Source organism: Dermatophagoides farinae, chromosome 8 (assembly GCF_024713945.1).
Source record: "Dermatophagoides farinae isolate YC_2012a chromosome 8, ASM2471394v1, whole genome shotgun sequence".
Lineage (NCBI taxonomy): Eukaryota > Metazoa > Arthropoda > Arachnida > Sarcoptiformes > Pyroglyphidae > Dermatophagoides > Dermatophagoides farinae.
This window is the reverse complement of record NC_134684.1, coordinates 2252635-2274237: the sequence shown is the minus strand read 5'-3', so window position 1 is coordinate 2274237 and position 21603 is coordinate 2252635. Positions and strand designations below refer to the sequence as shown.

Sequence of the window (21603 nt, the reverse complement as noted above, 5' to 3'; positions counted from 1 at the left end):
TGTATAAAAAAAAATTAATGGCTGGAAATTTTCTGGGAATTTTTTCCAATTCCAAATTCTACAGTCATATGATTTTTATGCACGAATTTTAAATTATTCATCATCATCAAACATGTCTTCATATAAATTTGGAATTGCCATTTGTACATTGAATCAACTATGTTTAGATTTCAAAGGTAATTTATCTCGAATCTTGACAAGCATCGATCGAGCCATCGAATTGGGCGCTTCTATTCGTTTGGGTCCTGAACTCGAAATTACTGGCTATGGTTGTGAGGATGCATTCTATGAAATTGATACCGTATTTCATTCATGGCAAGTTCTTGGTGAAATTCTCAAGAAAAATTATAAAAACATTATAATATGTATTGGTATGCCTGTCATTAAGGATTCTTGCCTATATAATTGTGTTACGATTATTTATAATTCGAAAATTGTTTATATCAGAGCTAAAAATAGATTAGCTATCCATGGAAATTATAGGTAATTCTAATACCACCTATGAAATAGACTGCTGACGTAGTTTTTTCAATCCAAAATTCTTTAGAGAAAATCGTTATTTTAAACCCTGGAATGATGGAACGAATGGATCTATTTCATGGTTCGAATTGCCACCGTTAATAACGGAAATATGCGAACAAAAACGAGTACCATTTGGTGATGGGGCAATCATAGAAATCAAAGATAATGTCATCGAAAACAATGATTTACAAGCTTCGTTAGGTGTGTTCCGAATTGGATTTGAAATCTGTGAAGAATTATGGCATGCAGACACTCAAAGTAATCGTCATTTTGGTCTACGAGCATGCCATTTGGTTGTTAACCCATCCAGTTCATATTGGGAACTCCGAAAATTAGACAATGCATATAATCATGTTCGTTCAGTTACCAGCAAAACTGGTAATTGAATTTTTTCATAGACGAATCAAATTAATTTTCTAAATTGTAATTTATTAAATTTCAGGTGGTGTCTATGCCTATGTCAATAATATTGGGTGTGATGGCGGTGGTCGTCTTTGTTTTTATGGGCGAAGTTTTGTTATGGAAAATGGCAATTTACTTTCAATGTCAAATGTATTGTCTGATGAACTTTTTGATGAAGTTTCTGTTACCGTATCGGCAGTGGATCCAATCAATATTCAACAATTTCGATTACAAAATAATATTCCAATTCGAAGTTGTACTGTTTCGGAAAAATTTATCAAATTCAACGATAGCAAACCTTATGAAAATAGCAGTATGCTTTATTCAAACATATCTGATGTAAATACTATCACGATAGAAAATTGTGGATTTTTTAAGAATTGGAATTTTGAAATTCCACAGACTAACATTGCCAAAAATTTTGTAGGACTTTGTCCTGAAGAAGAAATAATGCGCTATTGTTCATTATGGTTATGGGATTATCTACGTCGATGTATTCCTGGTGGAATCAAAGGATTCATTGTGCCTTTAAGTGGTGGCTTGGATTCATCTTCGGTTGTCTGTATTGTCTATTCACTTTGTCGATTTCTGCATCATCAAATTTATTCGGTTAAAAATCAGAATGTAATTAAATCATTGAAATCAATTTTAGATATAGAAGCTCATGAATTGCAACCACAAGATATATGTCAACGATTGTTACGTTGCTGCTATTTACGTACTAAATTTTCCGGTCAAGATAGTTATGATCGTGCCAAAAATCTTGCCCAATTGGTTGGAGCTGATTTTCAAACATATGATTTAACCGATATTTATCAGAAAATTATCGATACAGTACCATTAGGTATTAAGACAAAATCTACCGATGATGTGACCATACAACAACAAAATGTACAAGCTAGAATTCGAATGGTTCTCACCTATTATATGAGCGAATGTAATCGTTTAGTATTGGCTACAGGAAATGTGGATGAAGCTCTTGTTGGCTATCTAACCAAATATGATTGTTCATCTGCTGATCTAAATCCAATTGGTTCAATTAGTAAAAATGATCTGAAAAGATTTATGATTTATTCGAAACAAATTATTCCGAATTCTGAACAAGTTTTAGATCATATTATCAATGCTATTCCTAGTGCCGAATTAACTGGTCAGGATCAGAAAGATGAAGAGGATTTAGGACTAACATATGATGAACTGAGTTTATTTGGCCGTATACGTCGTGGAATATATGGTACATATGGGCCATATGGAATGTTTTGTAAAATCTGGAATGATCGTCATGCCGATCATGTTCGACAAGTGTTTAATGGACAATTGGTTGAACCAACATTATTAGCATCAAAAATAAAACGATTCTTTACATTATATGCACGTAATCGTCATAAACAAACAATATTGACACCAAGTCTTCATACGGAAACTTATTCACCAGATGATAATCGTTTTGATCATAGGCAATTTTTATTCAATACAAAATGGCCATGGCAATTTGAACAGATTGATAAAATGATTGAACAAATTTTAAATGGATAGATAGATATATCCAGGTTTTTTTTTCCTGAAAATAATAATAAAAAAAAACAACCATATATATGAAAAATTAAAAAGTCATTTTTGGTCTCTTAGCATTAATTTTTGCATTACATTTTTGGAACACTTGAATATTTTGACGTATTTTTACGGTAATTTCTATTTATGTATACATTTTTACGCATACACGCCTACTCTCATCATACAAATGTATATGTGGTGTGGTCCCGTCAAATTTTTGTGTTTTCGAATTACATTTTTTTTTTCGTGCCTGTTTATTGACTGAAAATATACTTATATACTACACATTTAATTTGTTTTAGTAACTCTACTCTAGTTTCTATAGTTTAGTATTTAGTTTAATCTGATCGATTTTTTTTTCGGTTACCATTGTCTACCTGGTAGCTGGTGTGAAAAAAAGTGTCTGGATCATATATTCACCAACACACACAAACAAACAAACAAACAGCAAATACACACACAAACAAACATTCGCAATCATATACGCATTAACTAATAATAAAAAAAAAAAAATAATAGCCAAGAAGCATTAAAGCGGCGGCCATCTACTTCTACATTCATCACAAAAAACACTGTTTTGCGTGTGTATAAACAGAATTTTAGTCAAACAAGTCAAACAACAATCAAAGTGACGCAACCGATTTGATAATCAACATTGTAATTAATAAACACGATTTTTTTGTATTTTTCATACGAAAATCCATTCATCATCTAAACAAAAAAAGAGGTAAGCAATCAAAGATTTCGAATAATCATTGTCAATAGTAGTAGTGGTGGTGCTATCAGTTTCCTGATCAAAACAAAAAAAAATTCAATTTCGAAATCGAATTCTTTTTCATTTCGTTGTTATCCACCATCAATTTCCTTTTTGTTTTTTTTTGTTGGTGACAATATTGAAAAGATAAAAAAATTTAATTAATCTATTTGCCGTCTGTATATATGTCACCATATAGTGGTTGAATTTCAGATTACATTCCATTCCATTATATATATATAGACCATTTATTTTGTTTCATTGACATTGTTTTTTTTTATGTCAAATAGAAAACACTCAATCATATTGTTCGAAAAAGCTACATTCGTATCTGTTCCAAATTTTTTTTTCAAATAAAAATCATTCCATTCATTTTGACATTGTGTTATTACAACAACAACAACAACCAACAACAAAGATTTAAACTTTATTTTGAAATTCAAAATTTGTGGTATCAAATTGAATCGAATAAATTCTACAAATATGCCTCGACCAATCACAGCACAGACAAGAAATGAACAACTTTTGATGGAAAAATCTACCCGTCAATTAGCCGTTACCAGTGATCCTGTTGAAAAAATTCGATTATTATGTTTACAACGTGGTACTACCGGTATTATGGCCTTGGGAAGGTAAATTTATTAATAATTAAAAATTTTGATTCAAATAATTTGATAAACAAATTATTATTCTTATTTTGGACAGACAATTCCGTATCATGGATGATAATCGAAGTGGCGATCTTTCATATCAAGAATTTCGTAATGGTCTTGAAGATTTGGGTTATCAAGCATCGGATGAAGAATATAAAAATGTTTTCGAAATTTTCGATCAAGATGGATCAGGTACCATTAGATATGATGAATTTCTGAAAGCTATTCGACCACCAATGAATATGATGCGTATATCATTGGTGGAAAAAGCATTTGATAAATTGGATAAAACTGGTGATGGTATTGTCAACATACAAGATCTACAAGGTGTCTATAATATTAAATCACATCCAGAATATTTGAATGGAAATAAAACTGAACAGGAATTGTTGGAGGATTTTATCAAAAAATTCGAATCCAATGACTCGTCTGATGGTCAGGTAGTTATCAAAAAATTTGAAATATTTATCCAAATCGAATTCTTAGTTTTTGTATTTTTGTTTCAACTTTTACAGCTAACCAAAACAGAATTTTTGGCTTACTATTCTGGCGTAAGTGCTTCAATAGACGAAGACATGTACTTTGATTTGATGATGCGACAAGCTTGGAAATTATAAACTATATATATGTTTATTATGTCGTCGAACCGAATGGAAACAACATTTTTTTTTGTTGAAATTTAAATTTTAGCCCAAGTTTTTTTTTCCGTTTATGGTTGTTGTCCATTATATTAGCTGGCTATAATTTCCGTTTGATACACATACACACACCCACACACACATTTCAACATTATGATATAATAAAAATATATGTTTCGATGAACCCCAATGTTTTAATTTTTAATTTTAAAATTTTGGAAAAAAAAATTTTTTTTTTTTGAATGTTTTCACATTGGTTTTATTAACACGCTGTTAGATGGCGTTAGAATCGTAATCGTGTTTTTTTTTGTTGATTTCTGGCTCTCGCTGAAAAAAATCCAACATATGATCATTTCCAATCGTTCCAAATGGATTGGATCTTCCATTGTCTATTGAATCGTTTGTCTCAATTCGATAATATTAATATTATTAGACTTCCTGTTTTATGATATAATCGGTGACATTGATTCAATTGCATTTTTTATATATGTGTTTTATGTCATTGCACACGATTTCATGAACCGGTTGGCTTTGCCAATGTGGCAAAATTATCTATATATTTATATTGTGCGTGTAAAAAAAACACACCGATCCATTGCCATTTCCTTCATGTTACCAAAGTTACTCAAAGATTGATATATTAATTTAGTTTTTTCTTTCTTTCTTTCTGTGTTGAATTTTTTTTTTGTTCCACCAACAAACACTAACGATAACTGTTGATTCGAATCGAATGTGTTACGATTTGAAAAAAAAGTAAAGAGCAAATACTAAATTGATTTTTTTTGTTATTCTGAATCATTTCTGCCAACAACAACTATAGTATACATCATCGAATTGGAATTGATCAGTTCTTTGCAACGATGAAAACGAATAAAAATATAACATTTATCGTATTATTCATCACAACATTAATAAACAATTTAAATTTTTGCCATGCCTTTCTGGAAGGATTATATTGTGGCCAAGATAATTGTTATGATGGTAAAGTTATGAATTTTTAAATTGATTCTTTTTTTAAATTGTTTTTTTTCTTTGTTTATAGTGCTTAAAGTGACACGTGAAACCAGTAAAGAGGAAATTTCACGATCATATCGTTCATTAGCCCGTAAATGGCATCCAGATTTACATCGTGGTGAAGAAGCTAAAGCCATTGCAACCAAACAATTTCAATTGATTGCTCAGGCCTATGAAGTGTTACGTGATGATGAATCACGTAAAGATTATGATTATATGTTGGATAATCCTGAAGAATATTATCATCATTATTATCGATATTATCGTCGTGTTTATGCACCAAAAGTTGATGTACGAATCGTAATTGTTGTGACTATTACACTGATATCTATTTATCAATATTATGGATCTAATTCACGTTACAAAGAAGCTATCGATTATTTTGTCACTGTGCCCAAATATCGTATTCAAGCCAAAGATATAGCCATCGATGAAGGTATATGGCCAACAGTAACATCAACATCTGATGGCAAAAGTCGTGTAAAACAAAGAGGATCGGGTAATAAACAAAAACTTAAAGAAGAATTGAAACAAGAAGAAGAAGCATGTATACGTAAGGTGATCGAAGATAAAATGAATATTAAAGGTGCATATTCGAAACCATCATACAAAGATATCCTATGGGTGCAGTTGTTTCTCATTCCAGTATTTATTGGTAATGTCTAATTGTCAAAATTTTCTATTTTTATAATTCTATTTTCATTTCATGATTTTAGCCCAATACATTTATTGGCATGCCAGATGGATATATAAATTTGATATTAAAAAAGAGCCATTAGGTGAAGAGGAAAAACATTATATCATGCGAAAGTTTATGAATCTTTCGGAATTCCAGTGGGCACAAAAAGATCAATATGAAATCGATGAATATATGCGCGAAGAATTATGGATCAGGGAAAATTTTGAACCATGGAAAAAGAAAAAAGATGATGATGTCCGTGCAAAATTGGCTGAAAATTCTGCTTACAAACGATATCGTAGATATATGCGTAAAGGTGGTCCAGGTCAAATAACATTTTTGGATGATTAATATAATAGAAAATTATTCATTTTCTTTTTTTTGTAAATACAAATTGCCTATCATTTTGTTATTTTATAGATTCTTTTCAAATTAATAAAATAAAAACTTGTCACTGAAACTTGTGAATTTAAATTGAAAAAAAAAATTTTGATTGTATCGATAGTGAGTAGAGGCTTGGTTTTTTTTTGCAATTTCCTTCAAGCTAACCTGCTGATAGAATATTGTTCAATTTTTCATCATTATCGTTACTGTGTGAGTGAATGTGACGATTTTTTTATTTGCTCAAAATGGCCAAAATTACTGGAAAAAAGTCAAAACTTCCATTTCAATTTGAATTTTTAGGCAAAACTTATAAAGATCATTATAATTATGAAGATTTTTTATACAACGCGACAATTTTCTTACGAAATAAATATCCATTTTTACCACTGGAATTGTTGACCGCTCGTGCTAAAGATGAATGGAACAAAAAAAAGATTCGAAATAACAAAAGAAACATTGTTTCAAAAGATAAACGATCACGAACGGGTAATGGTCATGGAAAGAAAAAACCATTGGCATTTGAAGCAGAAACAAATCGAAAAATTCGTTCAAAACCAAAAAGAAATAAATTGTTTGCCGTAAATAATTTCGAAACTACTAAGCAATCAATGATTAGTGAGGAGGAGTCTCATGAGGAATCTCATGAGAAATCTACTTTTGAAGATCCTGAAATTATCAATATAAATGATGAATCATCTAGTTTAATGGAAGATTTTTTAAATCGTGAATCATCTGAAATCGTATCCGAACAATCAATGACAAAATGTTCCATTTCAGATGCATATCTTCCTATACATTTTGATGGCGATGATGAAAATCGATTGACTACAACAATCGAAGAAGTGCAACCTGCAAAAATATCCATTTCTGAATCCAATATTCCTTTGTATTTGAGTAATGAATAAAAGAGAATTGTTAAGAAAAAGATTGAATAAAGTTTATTCACAAAAAGAAATGTGTTTATATTTATGGGATTATTAAATTGACATGTCCAATAAGTCATAATCATCCTTATTAGATTTTGATTTATTTTTACGCGATGAAAAGTTAAAGTTGAAATTTGCTGGTAATTTATCATCGTCAAATCGATGATTGAAATGAATTATTCCATCTTCAATTGGAAGTGTTATTCTTGGTTTCGGTTCAGTTTTTTTATTAATGCGAGATTGTATCACCATACTAGAGTCTGAAATTTTAAGACTGGAATTTTCTGTCACAGTAGCATAGTTATTTTGTACACTGTTAACATTGTCAAAGTGCTCATCAGATTCAACGAAACGGGATCCAATACTGCTGTCAACTTTTGTTCGTTCATTTAGACATTGTGGTTTTCGTGTATCATTTCCTTTTTCTTCGGAAGAACTTTTCATCATAGAAATAGTGTTCACAGAAGGCAATAAAATCAATTCATCATCATCATCATCATCAAGTTCTGAAAAAAAGAAAGTTTAGAAAATTTTCAGATCTATTTTAAGATAATTTTACCAATTATTTCGATTTTCTTTTCGTTGCTGGTATGATTTTGCTGGAATTCTGGATCATGTTTCTCCATGGATGTTGAAAATTCTTTTTGTTGTGGTTGATTCAGCCAAGAATTTTTGAATAAATGTTCAGTTTGATCATTCAGGATCGTTTCGCCACCTAAATGAGAATTGTCTGTAGACATTATTAGATCCATTTGTTCATCGTCAAATCGATGATTGAAATGAATTATTCCATCTTTAGTTGGAAGTGTTCTTGGTATTCTTGGTTTTGATCCAGATTGTTTATTGAAGCGAGATTGTATTACCATACTAGAGTCCGAAATTTTAATACTGGAATTTTCTGTCACAGTAGCATAGTTAAATTGTGCATACTCATCAGATCCAATACTGCTGTCAACTATTGCTCGTTCGTTTAGACATTGTAGTTTTCGAGTATCATTTCCTTTTTCTTCGAAAGAACTTTTCATCATAGAAATAGTGCTTACAGAAGGCAATGAATTCAATTGTTCATCATCATCATCAAGTTCTGGAAAAAAAGAAAGTTTAGAAAATTTTCAGATCTATTTTAAGATAATTTTACCAATTATTTCGATTTTCTTTTCTTTGCTGGTATGATTTTGCTGAAATTCTGGATCATGTTTTTGCATGGATGTTAACAATTCTTTTCGTTGTGGTTGATTCAGCCAAGAATTTTTGAATAACTGTTCAGTTTGATCATTCAGGATCGTTTCGCCACCTAAATGAGAATTGTCTGTAGACATTATTAGATCCATTTGTTCATCGTCAAATCGATGATTGAAATGAATTATTCCATCTTTAGTTGGAAGTGTTCTTGGTATTCTTGGTTTTGATCCAGATTGTTTATTGAAGCGAGATTGTATTACCATACTAGAGTCCGAAATTTTAATACTGGAATTTTCTGTCACAGTAGCATAGTTAAATTGTGCATGCTTATCAGATTCAACGAAACGGGATCCAATACTACTTTCAACTTTTGTTCGTTCATTTATACATTGTAGCTTTCGTTTATCATTTCCTTTTTCTTCGAAAGAACTTTTTATCATAGAAATAGTGTTCACAGAAGGCAATAAAATCAATTCATCATCATCATCATCACCAAGTTCTGAAAAAAAAGAAAGTTTAGAAAATTTTCAGATCTATTTTAAGATAATTTTACCGATTATTTCGATTTTCTTTTCTTTGCTGGTATGATTTTGCTGAAATTCTGGATCATGTTTTTGCATGGATGTTAACAATTCTTTTCGTTGTGGTTGATTCAGCCAAGAATTTATGAATAACTGTTCAGTTTGATCATTCAGGATCGTTTCGCCACCTAAATGAGAATCGTCTGTAGACATTATTAGATCCATTTGATATAAGAGGAAGGTGGAAGTTTTTCTTTTTGATTTGTATAGAATCTAGTGATTGTTTCATTTCTGAACAATATTTCTGGATGATTGTGGATTAAAATAGTCAAAGTAAAAATAGCCAAGGCTGAAAATAGCCAAATATTGAAAATAATCAAAAAAAAAACCAAAAACAGCAAAATAAATTTGCGCAAAAAGAACGAAAAATCAAAATATTTTTATCCATATTCGAAAAGTCTAAATTCATGAAAAATTTGCGTTAAGAAATTTCTACTGGAACACTATAGAGTTGTTACCACAAATCATAAATGTGAAATGTTGGAATGAATCGTATTCGAACATAAAATACATACATAATATACAAATTCAACTTTTGTACTGATAACAACTGTTGATTTTTATTTATTTATTTATTTTTTGTTTGTGTTAATTATTAAAATATTTTTTAAACAAAACAATTATTATGGATCTAATTATTGACATTAATTCAAAAGGTCCTTCTCAGATTAAAGATAATGCAATTTGCAATAATTTGATAATTTCTGTCTTTTGATTTTCATGGATTTTAACTATTATTTTAACTACAGAAATTTTTATTTTTATCCTATAGAAATAAAAAAAAACTATTAATAAGACTTCAGAAAAAAATTATATTCATACCACAATTTTTTTGCATATTTTTTTCCATCAATTTCTTCATAAGCATTCATTTGTAAATATGCAAATTCGAAATAAAAACACGTTTCTCTAAATCGGAAATCTAAATAACAAAAAAAAAATAAAAAATCTCTTTCTACCTTTGCATGTTGCTGTAATTTGGTTAAAATAGCGCCAAAACCAACTATATTCTCACAAAACATTATTATTAGTCGTCCTAATTTTAAAATCAAATCATCATCAACATATTGCAAGAGCAAATCATTCATAATGGCGCCAATTATTTGCATAGTTTTTAATTCAATTTTTTTTGTGGGTTAAATTGATTGCTTACCACCATTCTTGGTCTCCATAACATCGTTAGATGCGGCCACCATCTACATTGTTTATATAACTATCGGTTAAGTACCCGCGAAAGAAAAACCTAATCGTATATTCTATATTCTATATAATATAAGACATAAAAATGTAATGTATGTTTCGTTCCATCATCACTGATTTCAGTATTTTTCTCATTTCATTCCAGATTCTCATTTTATACAATGTTTGTATGTTTTTTGAGTTCGTTTTTTTTTTTTGGTTTCTATGCATTCACGATCAATGACGTTCATAACAATTTAAAGCAACTAACTTGAACCCAAATGGAAAATTCATGTTTCGATTTGTATATGAATGAATTGTCGTTTTTTTTCTCTTCATGCTCAATTTCAAAATGATGCTCTGGATGGCTCCAATTTTTTTTTCTTATATTGAGTTTTCAACGGGTAACATTCACAATGGATGAACGTATTACTAGCTATGGAGCCTAATTCTCAAATCTTCTCGACAAACATTAACTCTATTCGATCATTATTCTGTGAGAGCTAATCTCCAAAAAAAAAACTGTCTAAACAAACATTCGAATGTTTGTAATGAAAATTTTATAGAAAAAGTTATATTTATCACACCACAATGATTGAAATTACTTGTCTTGAATTTTTATGATAAGTATTATTATAATCAACCAACAACTTGCCAACGTAATAAAGCCTGTGACAGCATTAGCCCTACTTCAACGATGGAACATAATAATAATACTGTCGAAGTTCATGTCAACGCTGCGGATATCGGTTTGAATTATCAGATGGATGCTAATAATGATCATCCTAGATCATCTTTACCTTCATATCTTCAAAATTCTATTGATCAAACAAATATCAAGACCGTTACAATTGATGAAGCCATTACACGAATGGTATCAGATCCACCGATAGAATTTTTATGTAGTAATATTCGTAAATATTCGGGTGATATCACTTCAATTGGTACAGATAATTGTAATGGTGAAAATAATGACAATCAAGAGAATGATATTTTGCCAGCATTGATCAAGAGTCGTGAACCATATCTTTATGCAAAGCCACGATATCGTTTTCAAACATCACACGATAATCATCATTTATCCGTTCCATCAATGGCTAGCACATCGTTAACACGTCGATCTCATTCCATTCATGTGATTGAATCTAGCAATAATTCTATGGCATTACATCCAGTAAAAACAATAATCAAAACTACTAATAATGGTCTTATTCCTACTAATAATACACATTTATCGAACACTAATCGTCGATCTACTATTCATCGTTTCACAGAAACTAGTGATGATTTATACGTTCCTAAAGAATCATGGTTAACTAGTATTTATATAAAATTACCTAAATCTAAATCATTCTGCCGTTTTCAGCTCAAATTACTAAATCTTCCATTATTTGCATCAACAGTTCGATATCTGGAAGAAACGGCTACTGGTGAAAATAAAGAAATGCTACAAAGTAATTCATTCCTTTATGCTGTGTTCAATCAATTCGTTCCACATAATAGAATCATGGTCAATACATTGAGTAAACATGTTCGACGTATACGGAAATATGAAATACTAGCCGTTATTGAATTCAATGTAAGAATTTTCAAATACTATTTTGAATTGATTATTTGATATATTGGAAATTCGATGAATTGAATATGCAATGAAATAGAAAAAAAATTCATTCATCCATCTCCACTATTAAGTTACAGTGTTGATAAAAAAAAAATTTATTGCCAATTTCTTTTTTTTTTTTTTTTTTTGTTCTCAATTTCAACAGTTTTTGCGTACATCATCAAATATCAGTGGTAAACGAAATTCATTCACAATTCGCCATGCAAATAAACGGGAAAATTTTGGCAAAAATATTAATCAAAAATTCGTTCCTTGTAAGTTACAAAAACTATATCAATATAGTATAGTATATTTACATTTTACTTTTTATTTTTATTATCATTGGCCATTGATGATTACATAATATTTTATTTCAAATGAATTTTATATATTTATTCTATTTTTATATTCAATCAATCGTCACAATAATAATAAATATTTAAATAGATGATTTTAATCGAGTGATACTTGAACTAAATCCAAATGGTAATAAATGTTCTGAATCGGACTACATTAATGCATCGCATATTGATGTATGTTGTTTTGAAATAATTGACATTATATAAATAAATATAAATGAATATAATTTGTTTATTTTATTCAATTCATGTTGTTCATAGAGTTTACTCAAACCAAATGCCTATATTGTTGCTCAAGGCCCAAATGAAAAGACAATGGGCCATTTCTGGCGTATGATATGGCAGCAAAATATTCAAGTTATTGTCATGTTGACCAAAGTATACGAATTCATAAGAGTTATGTGCATACAATATTGGCCAAGTAAATTGAATCAACCGGAATTGTTTGATGATCGTTTTGAAGTTACATTGATTGAAGAAGATCAACTTGCCGATTATATTTGTCGTACTATGAAAATACGTGATTTAAATGCCGATGAATCGAATGAAAATTTTCAAACTATTTATCAATTGCATTTTCAAAGCTGGAATGTCACCGCATGTCCGTATTCGGATTCAATACTTAAATTTCGACGACGAGTTAAACTTTATCAGAATCAGGCCGTCAATTCTGGACCTTTGCTCGTTCATTGCAGCAATGGATGTGGAAGAAGTGGCACTTATGTTTGTTTGGATGCAAATCTGGATCTTGTCGATGATGAAGGTGTGGTCGATATATTCAATTATGCTAAAAATCTTCGTAATTCAAGGACAAATATGATTGAAAATCTCGAACAATATCGATTCATTTATGAAACAATCGAAGAATGGTACATTTGCGGTAAAACATGGTTCAATGTTAGTGAGATTAGTCAACAAATGAAACATAAATCGATTAAGAATAAAGCCACCAAACGGAATGAATATCAAGCCGAATTCGAGGTAAATTTTTTTTTATTAATAATCTACTCTCATTCTATTCTATATTTTACAGAAATTAATGTGCATGACTTCCAAATTTACTATTGGAGATTGTGCCGGTGGACATCGGTTAGAAAATCGCGATAAAAATCGAGATGTTTCAATCGTACCTCGTAAGTGCGGGTATTTGGTCAATCATCACCAATCAATAAATTTTCTCATTCTAGCTGACAATTTTCGTCCATATTTGACATCGGTTCAATCGAATGATCAATCTGACTATATTAATGCTGTTTTTGTTGATGTACGTATTGCTGTGATAATTACTTTTCATGCTAGTTTATTTCTGTCTATTCATTTCAGGGTTATTCAAGACCTCGTGAATATATTGTGACCGAATGGCCATTGAAAAAAACAATGGAAAATCTTTGGTCATTGATTTATGATCATGATTGTAATACTGTTGTAGTGTTAGGTGGCGTACCAAAGAATGATAAATCATTCCAGGAATTTTGGCCCAGAGATTCAAAAACCTGTAAATATGGTCCAATATTTACCGTCGAAACCATATCACACAATAATCCACCAAAGATCAATAGTTGGGTGTTTCGTATAACGAAAAAATTGACCTCTCTAACCGAATTGATGGCAGGAATCAAAGCTGAACCAAAAGTCGTTCAATTTTTTGAATTTTTAGCCTGGCCATATGATTATAAAGTTCCCATCTCTACAAACGCATTGGTCGAATTGATTCACATGGTTGAACGATGGAGACAAAGAACTAGTTATGGTCCCGTTTTGGTTATTTCAGGGTTAGTTGATTAAAAACAAAATACTTGAAAATTTTGTTATAAAAAAAATTCCATTAAATCCACGTACAGGAATGGAAAATCAAGAGTGGGTGTTTATATTGCGGCCAATTTTGCAATCGAACAAGTAGTTGCACATGAAGAGATCGATATATTCAATGCTGTTAAAACTGTTCGACGACATCGATCAGCATTGATTGAAACGATTGTAATTGATTGATTGAATCACTTATCAATGAATTCTGATTTCTCATTTTATTTTTTTTCAAATTTTATCCGATACAGATGGAATACAAATATTGCTACGATTTAACGTTACATTATGTTAGCCACTATATGAATACAGATAATCAAGTATTCAAAACTGCAGCCAGCACTAAAAATGCTCCATCGTTGTGAATTTTTGGAAAATGGAAAAAACATAGATTTGATGATGGTGATGAACTTTGGTTCTCAAAGAATGAAAGTTATTCCATTTCGAGGATCGGGATTTTACAAAGTAAGTAGTGAAATTTTAAAATTTCTTCATCAATGGTTACTTTATTTTGTCCTTGACAATCATAGCTGATGATGAGTGCAAAATTTTACAATCATTTGGACAGAAATTGAATGCGTTTTTTCCACCGATGTTGTTTTTTCCATACTTGTCAAGACAATAGGATTGGTGATGATGATTGAAGAGACTCTTGAAGACATCTTCAAAAAATTAAACTCATGACAAATGTCAAAAATTTTTTTCTTCTTTTCTACTATATTTTGAAATAATATCAAAAGTAGATCTATTGTCGAGAATCGATTAGATTATTTGTAATCAACGAGTTTTACAGAAAGGAAAACCCAATTGTCGAAAGAAAATTGACAAGAAATTCTAAATTCATTCGTAAATGAAAATATATAAATGGCTTCAGATAGACTTCATTGTTTATTGTGGATTTTAACAAACATCAGGACAAGAAAAAACTTTTACAAAAATGAAAATTGAAAAATCTGGCCGTTATTTGATCGCACTGTTTCTCGTATTTATTCTTGTTACGAATGAATTTCGTGAATGGAACACAAATTCTGAAGATGGATACGCTGGCGGGTTATTGGTAGACGCTTGTTCTCATTGTCATCGACGACATTATAGACCATTCCATCATCATCATGGATGGAGGCATCATGGATATCACCATAGGCGACATCATTGGAGACCATACTTTCGTCATTGGAGACCCTGTCATCGTGGATATTGTGGTTGAACTATCTGTTCAAGATCAAGAAAAATTTTCATGAAATAAATGTTTAAATAATGCATGCATTTATAACAATTATCTTTCCGTATATTCCAAATAAATTGCAATTTATAAAAAAAATTTTTATTTTTAAATACATTATCGATACTATCGATAAATCAGTATCAAAGTCCATTCGATTAATTTTTTTTTGTCAATACAATCACCTGTTGTCATGAATAAAATGAAACGATACCTGTTTTTATCTATTCAAATATTCTGGTTTATTTTATGTTCAACAATTTTCTTTTCCACTTATTGGATGATTGAGTTTGATTCATTAAATAATAGCTGTGATTATATTATCGATGAAACGTATATTCAAATATGTACTAATTATAAGAAGAATATCTTTTTCGGAAATCTATGTCCACAACTATGTGATACAAGTTATGATGATTATCAAATCAAATTAATCGATTGTCCTAGTTCATCTAGTCATATAGGCAAAGATGTTGTCATATTTGCCGAAAAATTGCCAAATGTATCACTTGTGATCAAATCAAAAGCTCTTATTGAGGAAAAATTTGCTGAAATTTCAGGAATTCAAAACGATATAATTGGACTTTCAAATGTTTCGTTAGGACAGGATTTATTTTCTGAAGACCAGCTCAATGATACCAATCATTATTTATTAATCAAACAACATGAATATGTTTTGGCTAAATTATTTAATGATGATTATCTTTATCCAAAAATCCTGTACACATGTGGTCATTTTTATGCTGTACCCAAATTGAACAATATAATTGATTGGACATATCTTCTACCATTCCCATTACAAACTTCAAACGATAAAATTATTGTTGCAATTGATTTGCTGAATTTTCTAAAACGATTTATCAATACTAAATTGCCAATGGAATTATGTGATGTCAAATATTATCATTTTGGTTATAACGAAAATGGTACGCTATTGTTGCTCGATTCTGATCTGATTCAAAGTAGACATTCATTGATTGATATAATCGAACACGTGACCGATTGTAAAATAGATGATGATTGTCATTTTATTGATTGTCATGGCAAGTGCCATCAAGGCTCCTGTCTATTGGACATGACCGATAATAATCTGAAACGAATATGTCGAAACATTTTATTCGTTGGTAAATTATATTCGTTACTAAATATGGGTTTATTGGCAATGCCTTGGTCATTATTAAAAAATGACGAAATCTCTATACAACAATTCTATCGTTTATGTTTCGATGTTGATCATCAGAATTTGAATTATATAATCAAAGAAATGGAAAAAATTCTATCCAATTTATTGATGCATGAATAAAAATCTGATGAATCATTATTGAGATTTTTTTTTCAGAGCTATTGTTGAATGATTAATCAAGATGATACTTCCCGGATTAATGACACCAAGATTCAAATGATGATCATGAGCATGATTTGTAAAATTATGGGCCAATTTTCCTATAAAATCTACAAATCTGATGTTTATATTATGTAATGTTTGATCATTACGATTGAAAATCGAATAATTAAACATGAATTTAACATCACCATCTATTGAAGCTAATAATCATAGAATTCTTGCTCTACCTTTTCCTGTGTCCATTTTTATATTGATTAATCTAACTTTGTCTGGTATACGTCCAATTAATAGTGAAATTATTAATTCAAAAGATTCAAATGATGATTCAAAAACTGAATATCTTTTTAAAAGATCGGCTCCTCGAGAGGAACCTAATGATGATTATATGCATTCACAATTGATGAAAGATCTGGAAATGCGTCTATATCAGAATCAACAGCAACAAGTTAGTGGCAGCAGCCATGAAGCCATGGTTCCAAATCAATTACAACAATCACCATCATCAATTTCAGCTGCAACAATTCAACAAAGACAATTTACAAATGGTGGTGGTCTACAAAGTGGATATCAAGGAGAATCAGGTCGTTTACCGTTTGCCAATTCTCTTTATCCTTATCTTGGAAGTAAATTTTTATCTTTATTTCCAAGAAAATCATTCCAATTGAATCCATATAATCCGTTCCCATTTCTACCTAATCTACTTCCACATCTATCTTATATGCCGTATTCAAGTCAATCATATTCGAATCCTTGGAGTTATGGTACGAATCCATATTTTTCACCATCATTCTTAAATCATTACAATAGTTATAGCCATTACAATAATCGTTTCAATGCTCATCAACCAGAGATGACCAATACAAATGGTGGTTACAGAGATTATTCAACATCTAGATAAAAATTTTTTAATCATTATATTTTTTTTTAATTTCAGAAAACAAAAACATTTTTGGATATTTTTAAAAAAACGATTCAAATGAAAATTTTTTTTTTTTATTTTATTTTACAAGTACATTCATTTTTTCCTCATATGATGATGATGATGATGACCAGAGATTGTAAAAAAACATAGACACACAAATACACATTTACATTAATTGTTGATCATTATTTTTCAATTAGTTGATCTCTTTCGATGACTGAATCATCAAATTTGATCATAAAAGTGGTTCCTTCGTGCCAATGTACAGTGATTTTTGCGGGCTAAATATTGTTGATCAATCGATTTAAAAAAAAAACAAGGAAAATTATTTTTCTCATAAACCCACCCACCAATCGATTAATCAAAATATTACATACAAAATTACATTCGTTCAATATGGCTTCGATTATACCACCAATAAAAGAGGCACAATTAATATATTTTTTATCCTTTGGTACCGATATAAATTTATTCACTATTGGTTCACGTTCGATTATATAATCTGTAGAAATTAAAAATGAAATGTTTATAATGTTGTCAATGAAACACAAGACTTACATGTATTCTTATCATCATTAGCTTGTTCCAATTTATCCGCTTCTTTACCAAATAACATTGGCCATACTTTACTTCGAATGAATATCAACATATTAATTAGTCGTGTTTCACGTTTAAAATTTTTTTCCCTTATCAACATCATATCAACAATTCGTTGGCCAACATTATAGCCAATTTCCGATAATTTAGATTGCATTTCCGATGCTAATTGTACACGATTTTCACAATATTGTACTAATTCAGCAAATAAAAAGGCAAATGCGCTTAAACTAATTTGCTGTAAATAAATAATAATAATAATAAAATTTATGATGACAACAAAAATAAACAAATGAATTGTTAATTAATTAATTATACAATCAGTGATCAATAAATTCAAATTATAGATAAATAAATAAAAAATAATTACATCTGATCTGGATTTAGTTTTTTCTATTGATTTATCCAGAAAACTGGAACGAGATTTTCCGGAAAAAATGGGCGTTGTATCCATGATTAAATTTGAAATTTGAAATGTATGTTTTTATTATTGATGTGAAACAAACAAAAAAAATTATTGTTTTCCGAAAATGTCGACATGATCATGTCAGTTTTTTTTTCGATCATATGATAAATAACGCATGCGTGCTCCGCAATGTCCAAATTCCAATATCGTCTATCAACAAAGAACGTATACATGTATAATATCAGCCGACCAAATAGAACGTGTGGATTTTTATCATCAACAAAATAAATAGAGTAACTGACATGAATTTTTTTTTATAAGCACTTTGTTTTTTTTTTGATATTATCAATTGGACGATGATCAAATTTTTCGCAATCATCAATCAATATATTGATTATAATTAATAAATCAACAATTTATGTCGCATGTTGACTTTGATATTTCTTATAATGTACAGTACAAATTCTTTTTTTTAAACTTAATGTATTTTATTTATATAATAAAATTTGTGATTCCATTTACATTCATTGCATATAGAAAAAAAAATCACTAGTCAAAGCAGAAAAAAAACCGAGTTTGTCATCACCATCACCATCTCTCGTTATTATTATTATTATTATTGTCACCAGTTAGGAGTCCATTTGTACTATCCAAACCAAAAAATGTATATATAAAAACTGGTTTCTCCATCCAGCCATCACATTCAGTGATCTTGTCTATTTAACTTTTTTTTTCCCTGTGTAATATTCACACAACTTGTTTATAATAACCATCGATATAAAATAGGTTTTTAGCTCTTAGCTTGAACAAGAAAACAAAAATCATTCGACTCTTCTTGATTCATTCAATCAATTATTTTTTTGTACATTTTTATTTTCTATTCGACGTGTCGTTTGTGACGTTAATCTTGGCGATTTCCTGTTAGAAAACACTGTTTTTTTTCTTGCTCATTCATTCAATCAATCGTACATTCGGTTGCTATTAGATTAACAACAACAACAAAAAATTTTCGCTTTTGTTTTAGTCAAATTTCATTTCGAAATTAAAATATTATCAAGTAAGTTTGTTTTTTTTCATCATTATTGTTGCTTTAATTTTGACCTCGACCTATTAAAAACTATGTTTGACAATGTATCAATTACATGTATGAAGATAATTGTTAAATGTCATGTTGTTATATTGATATATATATTTGATTTAAGACTTGCATTTGTCGGTTTTTTTTTCTTTATCAAATTGGTTATTATCAGTCTAATGTTTTTCCATATCATTATTAATTGACTACATTTTTTCTTGTCATCAATTTAGAAAATCAACGAAAAAAAATGGCCGATCAAAAAATCAAATGTGGACCAGTTGTCGAAATGCAAGGCGATGAAATGACACGTATCATCTGGGATCTAATCAAAGAAAAATTAATCTTACCATTTATCGATGTTGAGCTTCATTTCTATGATTTAAGCATTCAAAATCGTGATAAAACCGATGATCAAGTGACAATCGATGCCGCCAATGCTATACTCAAGTATAATGTGGGTGTAAAATGTGCCACTATTACACCGGATGAGAAACGTGTAGAAGAATTTGGTCTTAAAAAAATGTGGAAATCACCCAACGGAACCATTCGTAATATTCTTGGTGGTACAGTATTCCGTGAGCCAATCATCTGTAAGAATATTCCTCGTTTGGTCACCAATTGGAACAAACCGATTGTGGTTGGTCGTCATGCTTATGGTGATCAATATCGTGCCACTGATTTCGTTGTGCCTGGTAATGGAAAATTGGAAATCAAATTTGTACCAGCTGATGGTTCGGCACCGATCACTCATGAAGTTTTTGAATTCAAAGATGGTGGTGGAGTTTCCTTGTCCATGTATAACACCGATAAAAGTATTCATGATTTTGCCCATTCTTCGTTGCAATATGCTCTTCAGCGAAAATATCCGCTTTATTTGAGCACCAAGAATACTATTCTCAAAAAGTATGATGGCCGATTTAAGGACATTTTCCAACAGATTTATGATCAACAATATAAAACTAAATATGAAGCTGCCGGCATCTGGTATGAACATCGTCTCATCGATGATATGGTAGCTCAGGCTATGAAATCTGAAGGTGGATTTGTATGGGCTTGTAAAAATTATGATGGAGATGTTCAGAGTGATTCAGTGGCTCAAGGGTAATTTTTTTTTAATTTTTTAAATAAATTATTCTCATTTTTACATTTTTGTTTTTTAGCTACGGATCATTGGGAATGATGACATCGGTGTTGATATGCCCAGATGGTAAAACAATTGAATCTGAAGCGGCTCATGGTACGGTCACCCGTCATTATCGTATGCATCAAGATGGTAAAGAAACATCGACCAATCCTATAGCATCGATCTTTGCTTGGTCTCGTGGACTTTTGCATCGAGCAAAATTAGATTCAAATCAACCACTTGCAGATTTTGCTGAAAAACTTGAAAAAATATGTGTTGAAACCATTGAAAGTGGTTTCATGACAAAGGATTTGGCACTTTGTGCTAAAGCTGGTAATATCACTCGTGGTGATTATCTTAACACTTTTGAATTTTTGGACAAACTTGCCGATAATCTGCGCATTAAGCTAGGAAAAAATTAAAATTTCAATAAATTCGTCTCTATTTATGTTGACAAATGTCAATTTTGAACACTGTCAAATTAACAAATTGAAATTCATCCCGGTCCTAAGTACTTAATTGTCATATTCATTTCAAAAAAAAAAATTCTTTCATTCAAAAGACCAAATAAATTTAAACGTTTATTACTACTTGCATTGGATTGTGGGTTAAAATAGCCAAATTGAAAATATCCAAGGCAGAAAACAGCCAAGGTCTGTTTTCAGTTTTGGCTATTTTCT

General features: G+C 30.2%; 9 protein-coding genes across 11 annotated transcripts; 7 read left to right on the top strand and 2 right to left on the bottom strand.

The window, feature by feature from the left end:
* Positions 1-53: 53 nt before the first annotated feature.
* Positions 54-6676, top strand: LOC124495905 (glutamine-dependent NAD(+) synthetase-like). The gene is made up of 5 exons (XM_047059346.2): positions 54-483; positions 548-900; positions 965-2443; positions 5566-6192; positions 6254-6676. The coding sequence occupies exons 1-5, from the start codon at positions 113-115 to the stop codon at positions 6565-6567; spliced, it is 3144 nt and encodes a 1047-aa protein (XP_046915302.2). The 5' UTR covers positions 54-112; the 3' UTR covers positions 6568-6676.
* LOC124496041 (calcyphosin-like protein) lies at positions 2703-4704 on the top strand. The gene is made up of 4 exons (XM_047059500.2): positions 2703-3205; positions 3523-3864; positions 3938-4325; positions 4401-4704. Exons 2-4 carry the CDS (start codon positions 3716-3718, stop codon positions 4500-4502), a joined length of 639 nt encoding a protein of 212 aa, XP_046915456.2. The 5' UTR covers positions 2703-3205; positions 3523-3715; the 3' UTR covers positions 4503-4704.
* Positions 6677-6777: 101 nt separating the features above from the next.
* LOC124495357 (uncharacterized) lies at positions 6778-7555 on the top strand. Its single transcript, XM_047058711.2, has one exon. The coding sequence runs from the start codon at positions 6846-6848 to the stop codon at positions 7503-7505; it is 660 nt and encodes a 219-aa protein (XP_046914667.1). The 5' UTR covers positions 6778-6845; the 3' UTR covers positions 7506-7555.
* Positions 7556-7577: 22 nt separating this feature from the next.
* On the bottom strand, positions 7578-9490 carry LOC124495356 (uncharacterized). The gene is made up of 4 exons (XM_047058709.2): positions 9262-9490; positions 8665-9207; positions 8086-8610; positions 7578-8032 (listed from the first exon to the last, which is right to left on the bottom strand). The coding sequence occupies exons 1-4, from the start codon at positions 9452-9454 to the stop codon at positions 7578-7580; spliced, it is 1716 nt and encodes a 571-aa protein (XP_046914665.1). The 5' UTR covers positions 9455-9490.
* Positions 9491-10165: 675 nt separating this feature from the next.
* On the top strand, positions 10166-15551 carry LOC124495453 (receptor-type tyrosine-protein phosphatase epsilon). Of its 3 annotated transcripts, none has more exons than XM_047058838.2 (11): positions 10166-10576; positions 10635-12047; positions 12235-12343; positions 12516-12601; positions 12689-13408; positions 13461-13560; positions 13615-13691; positions 13751-14199; positions 14269-14404; positions 14482-14695; positions 14761-15551. In XM_047058838.2, the coding sequence occupies exons 2-10, from the start codon at positions 11166-11168 to the stop codon at positions 14593-14595; spliced, it is 2673 nt and encodes an 890-aa protein (XP_046914794.2). In that variant the 5' UTR covers positions 10166-10576; positions 10635-11165; the 3' UTR covers positions 14596-14695; positions 14761-15551. The 3 variants fall into 3 exon arrangements, with proteins under 3 accessions (XP_046914794.2, XP_046914793.2, XP_075589798.1); XM_075733683.1 differs by having other exon boundaries at positions 10247-10508; XM_047058837.2 differs by having other exon boundaries at positions 13461-13691.
* Positions 15552-15627: 76 nt separating this feature from the next.
* On the top strand, positions 15628-16755 carry aln (divergent protein kinase domain 1C). Its single transcript, XM_047059142.2, has one exon. It carries the CDS (start codon positions 15646-15648, stop codon positions 16753-16755), a length of 1110 nt encoding a protein of 369 aa, XP_046915098.2. The 5' UTR covers positions 15628-15645.
* Trs31 (trafficking protein particle complex subunit 31) lies at positions 15630-18887 on the bottom strand. Its single transcript, XM_047059686.2, has 4 exons — positions 18687-18887; positions 18278-18554; positions 18097-18221; positions 15630-18000 (listed from the first exon to the last, which is right to left on the bottom strand). The coding sequence occupies exons 1-4, from the start codon at positions 18768-18770 to the stop codon at positions 17905-17907; spliced, it is 582 nt and encodes a 193-aa protein (XP_046915642.1). The 5' UTR covers positions 18771-18887; the 3' UTR covers positions 15630-17904.
* On the top strand, positions 15643-18256 carry LOC124495454 (uncharacterized). Its single transcript, XM_075733691.1, has 2 exons — positions 15643-17663; positions 17732-18256. The coding sequence occupies exons 1-2, from the start codon at positions 16970-16972 to the stop codon at positions 17758-17760; spliced, it is 723 nt and encodes a 240-aa protein (XP_075589806.1). The 5' UTR covers positions 15643-16969; the 3' UTR covers positions 17761-18256.
* A 107-nt stretch (positions 18888-18994) lies between the features above and the next one.
* Idh (isocitrate dehydrogenase [NADP] cytoplasmic) lies at positions 18995-21431 on the top strand. The gene is made up of 4 exons (XM_075733690.1): positions 18995-19173; positions 19260-19779; positions 20031-20901; positions 20961-21431. Exons 3-4 carry the CDS (start codon positions 20048-20050, stop codon positions 21343-21345), a joined length of 1239 nt encoding a protein of 412 aa, XP_075589805.1. The 5' UTR covers positions 18995-19173; positions 19260-19779; positions 20031-20047; the 3' UTR covers positions 21346-21431.
* Positions 21432-21603: the final 172 nt, after the last annotated feature.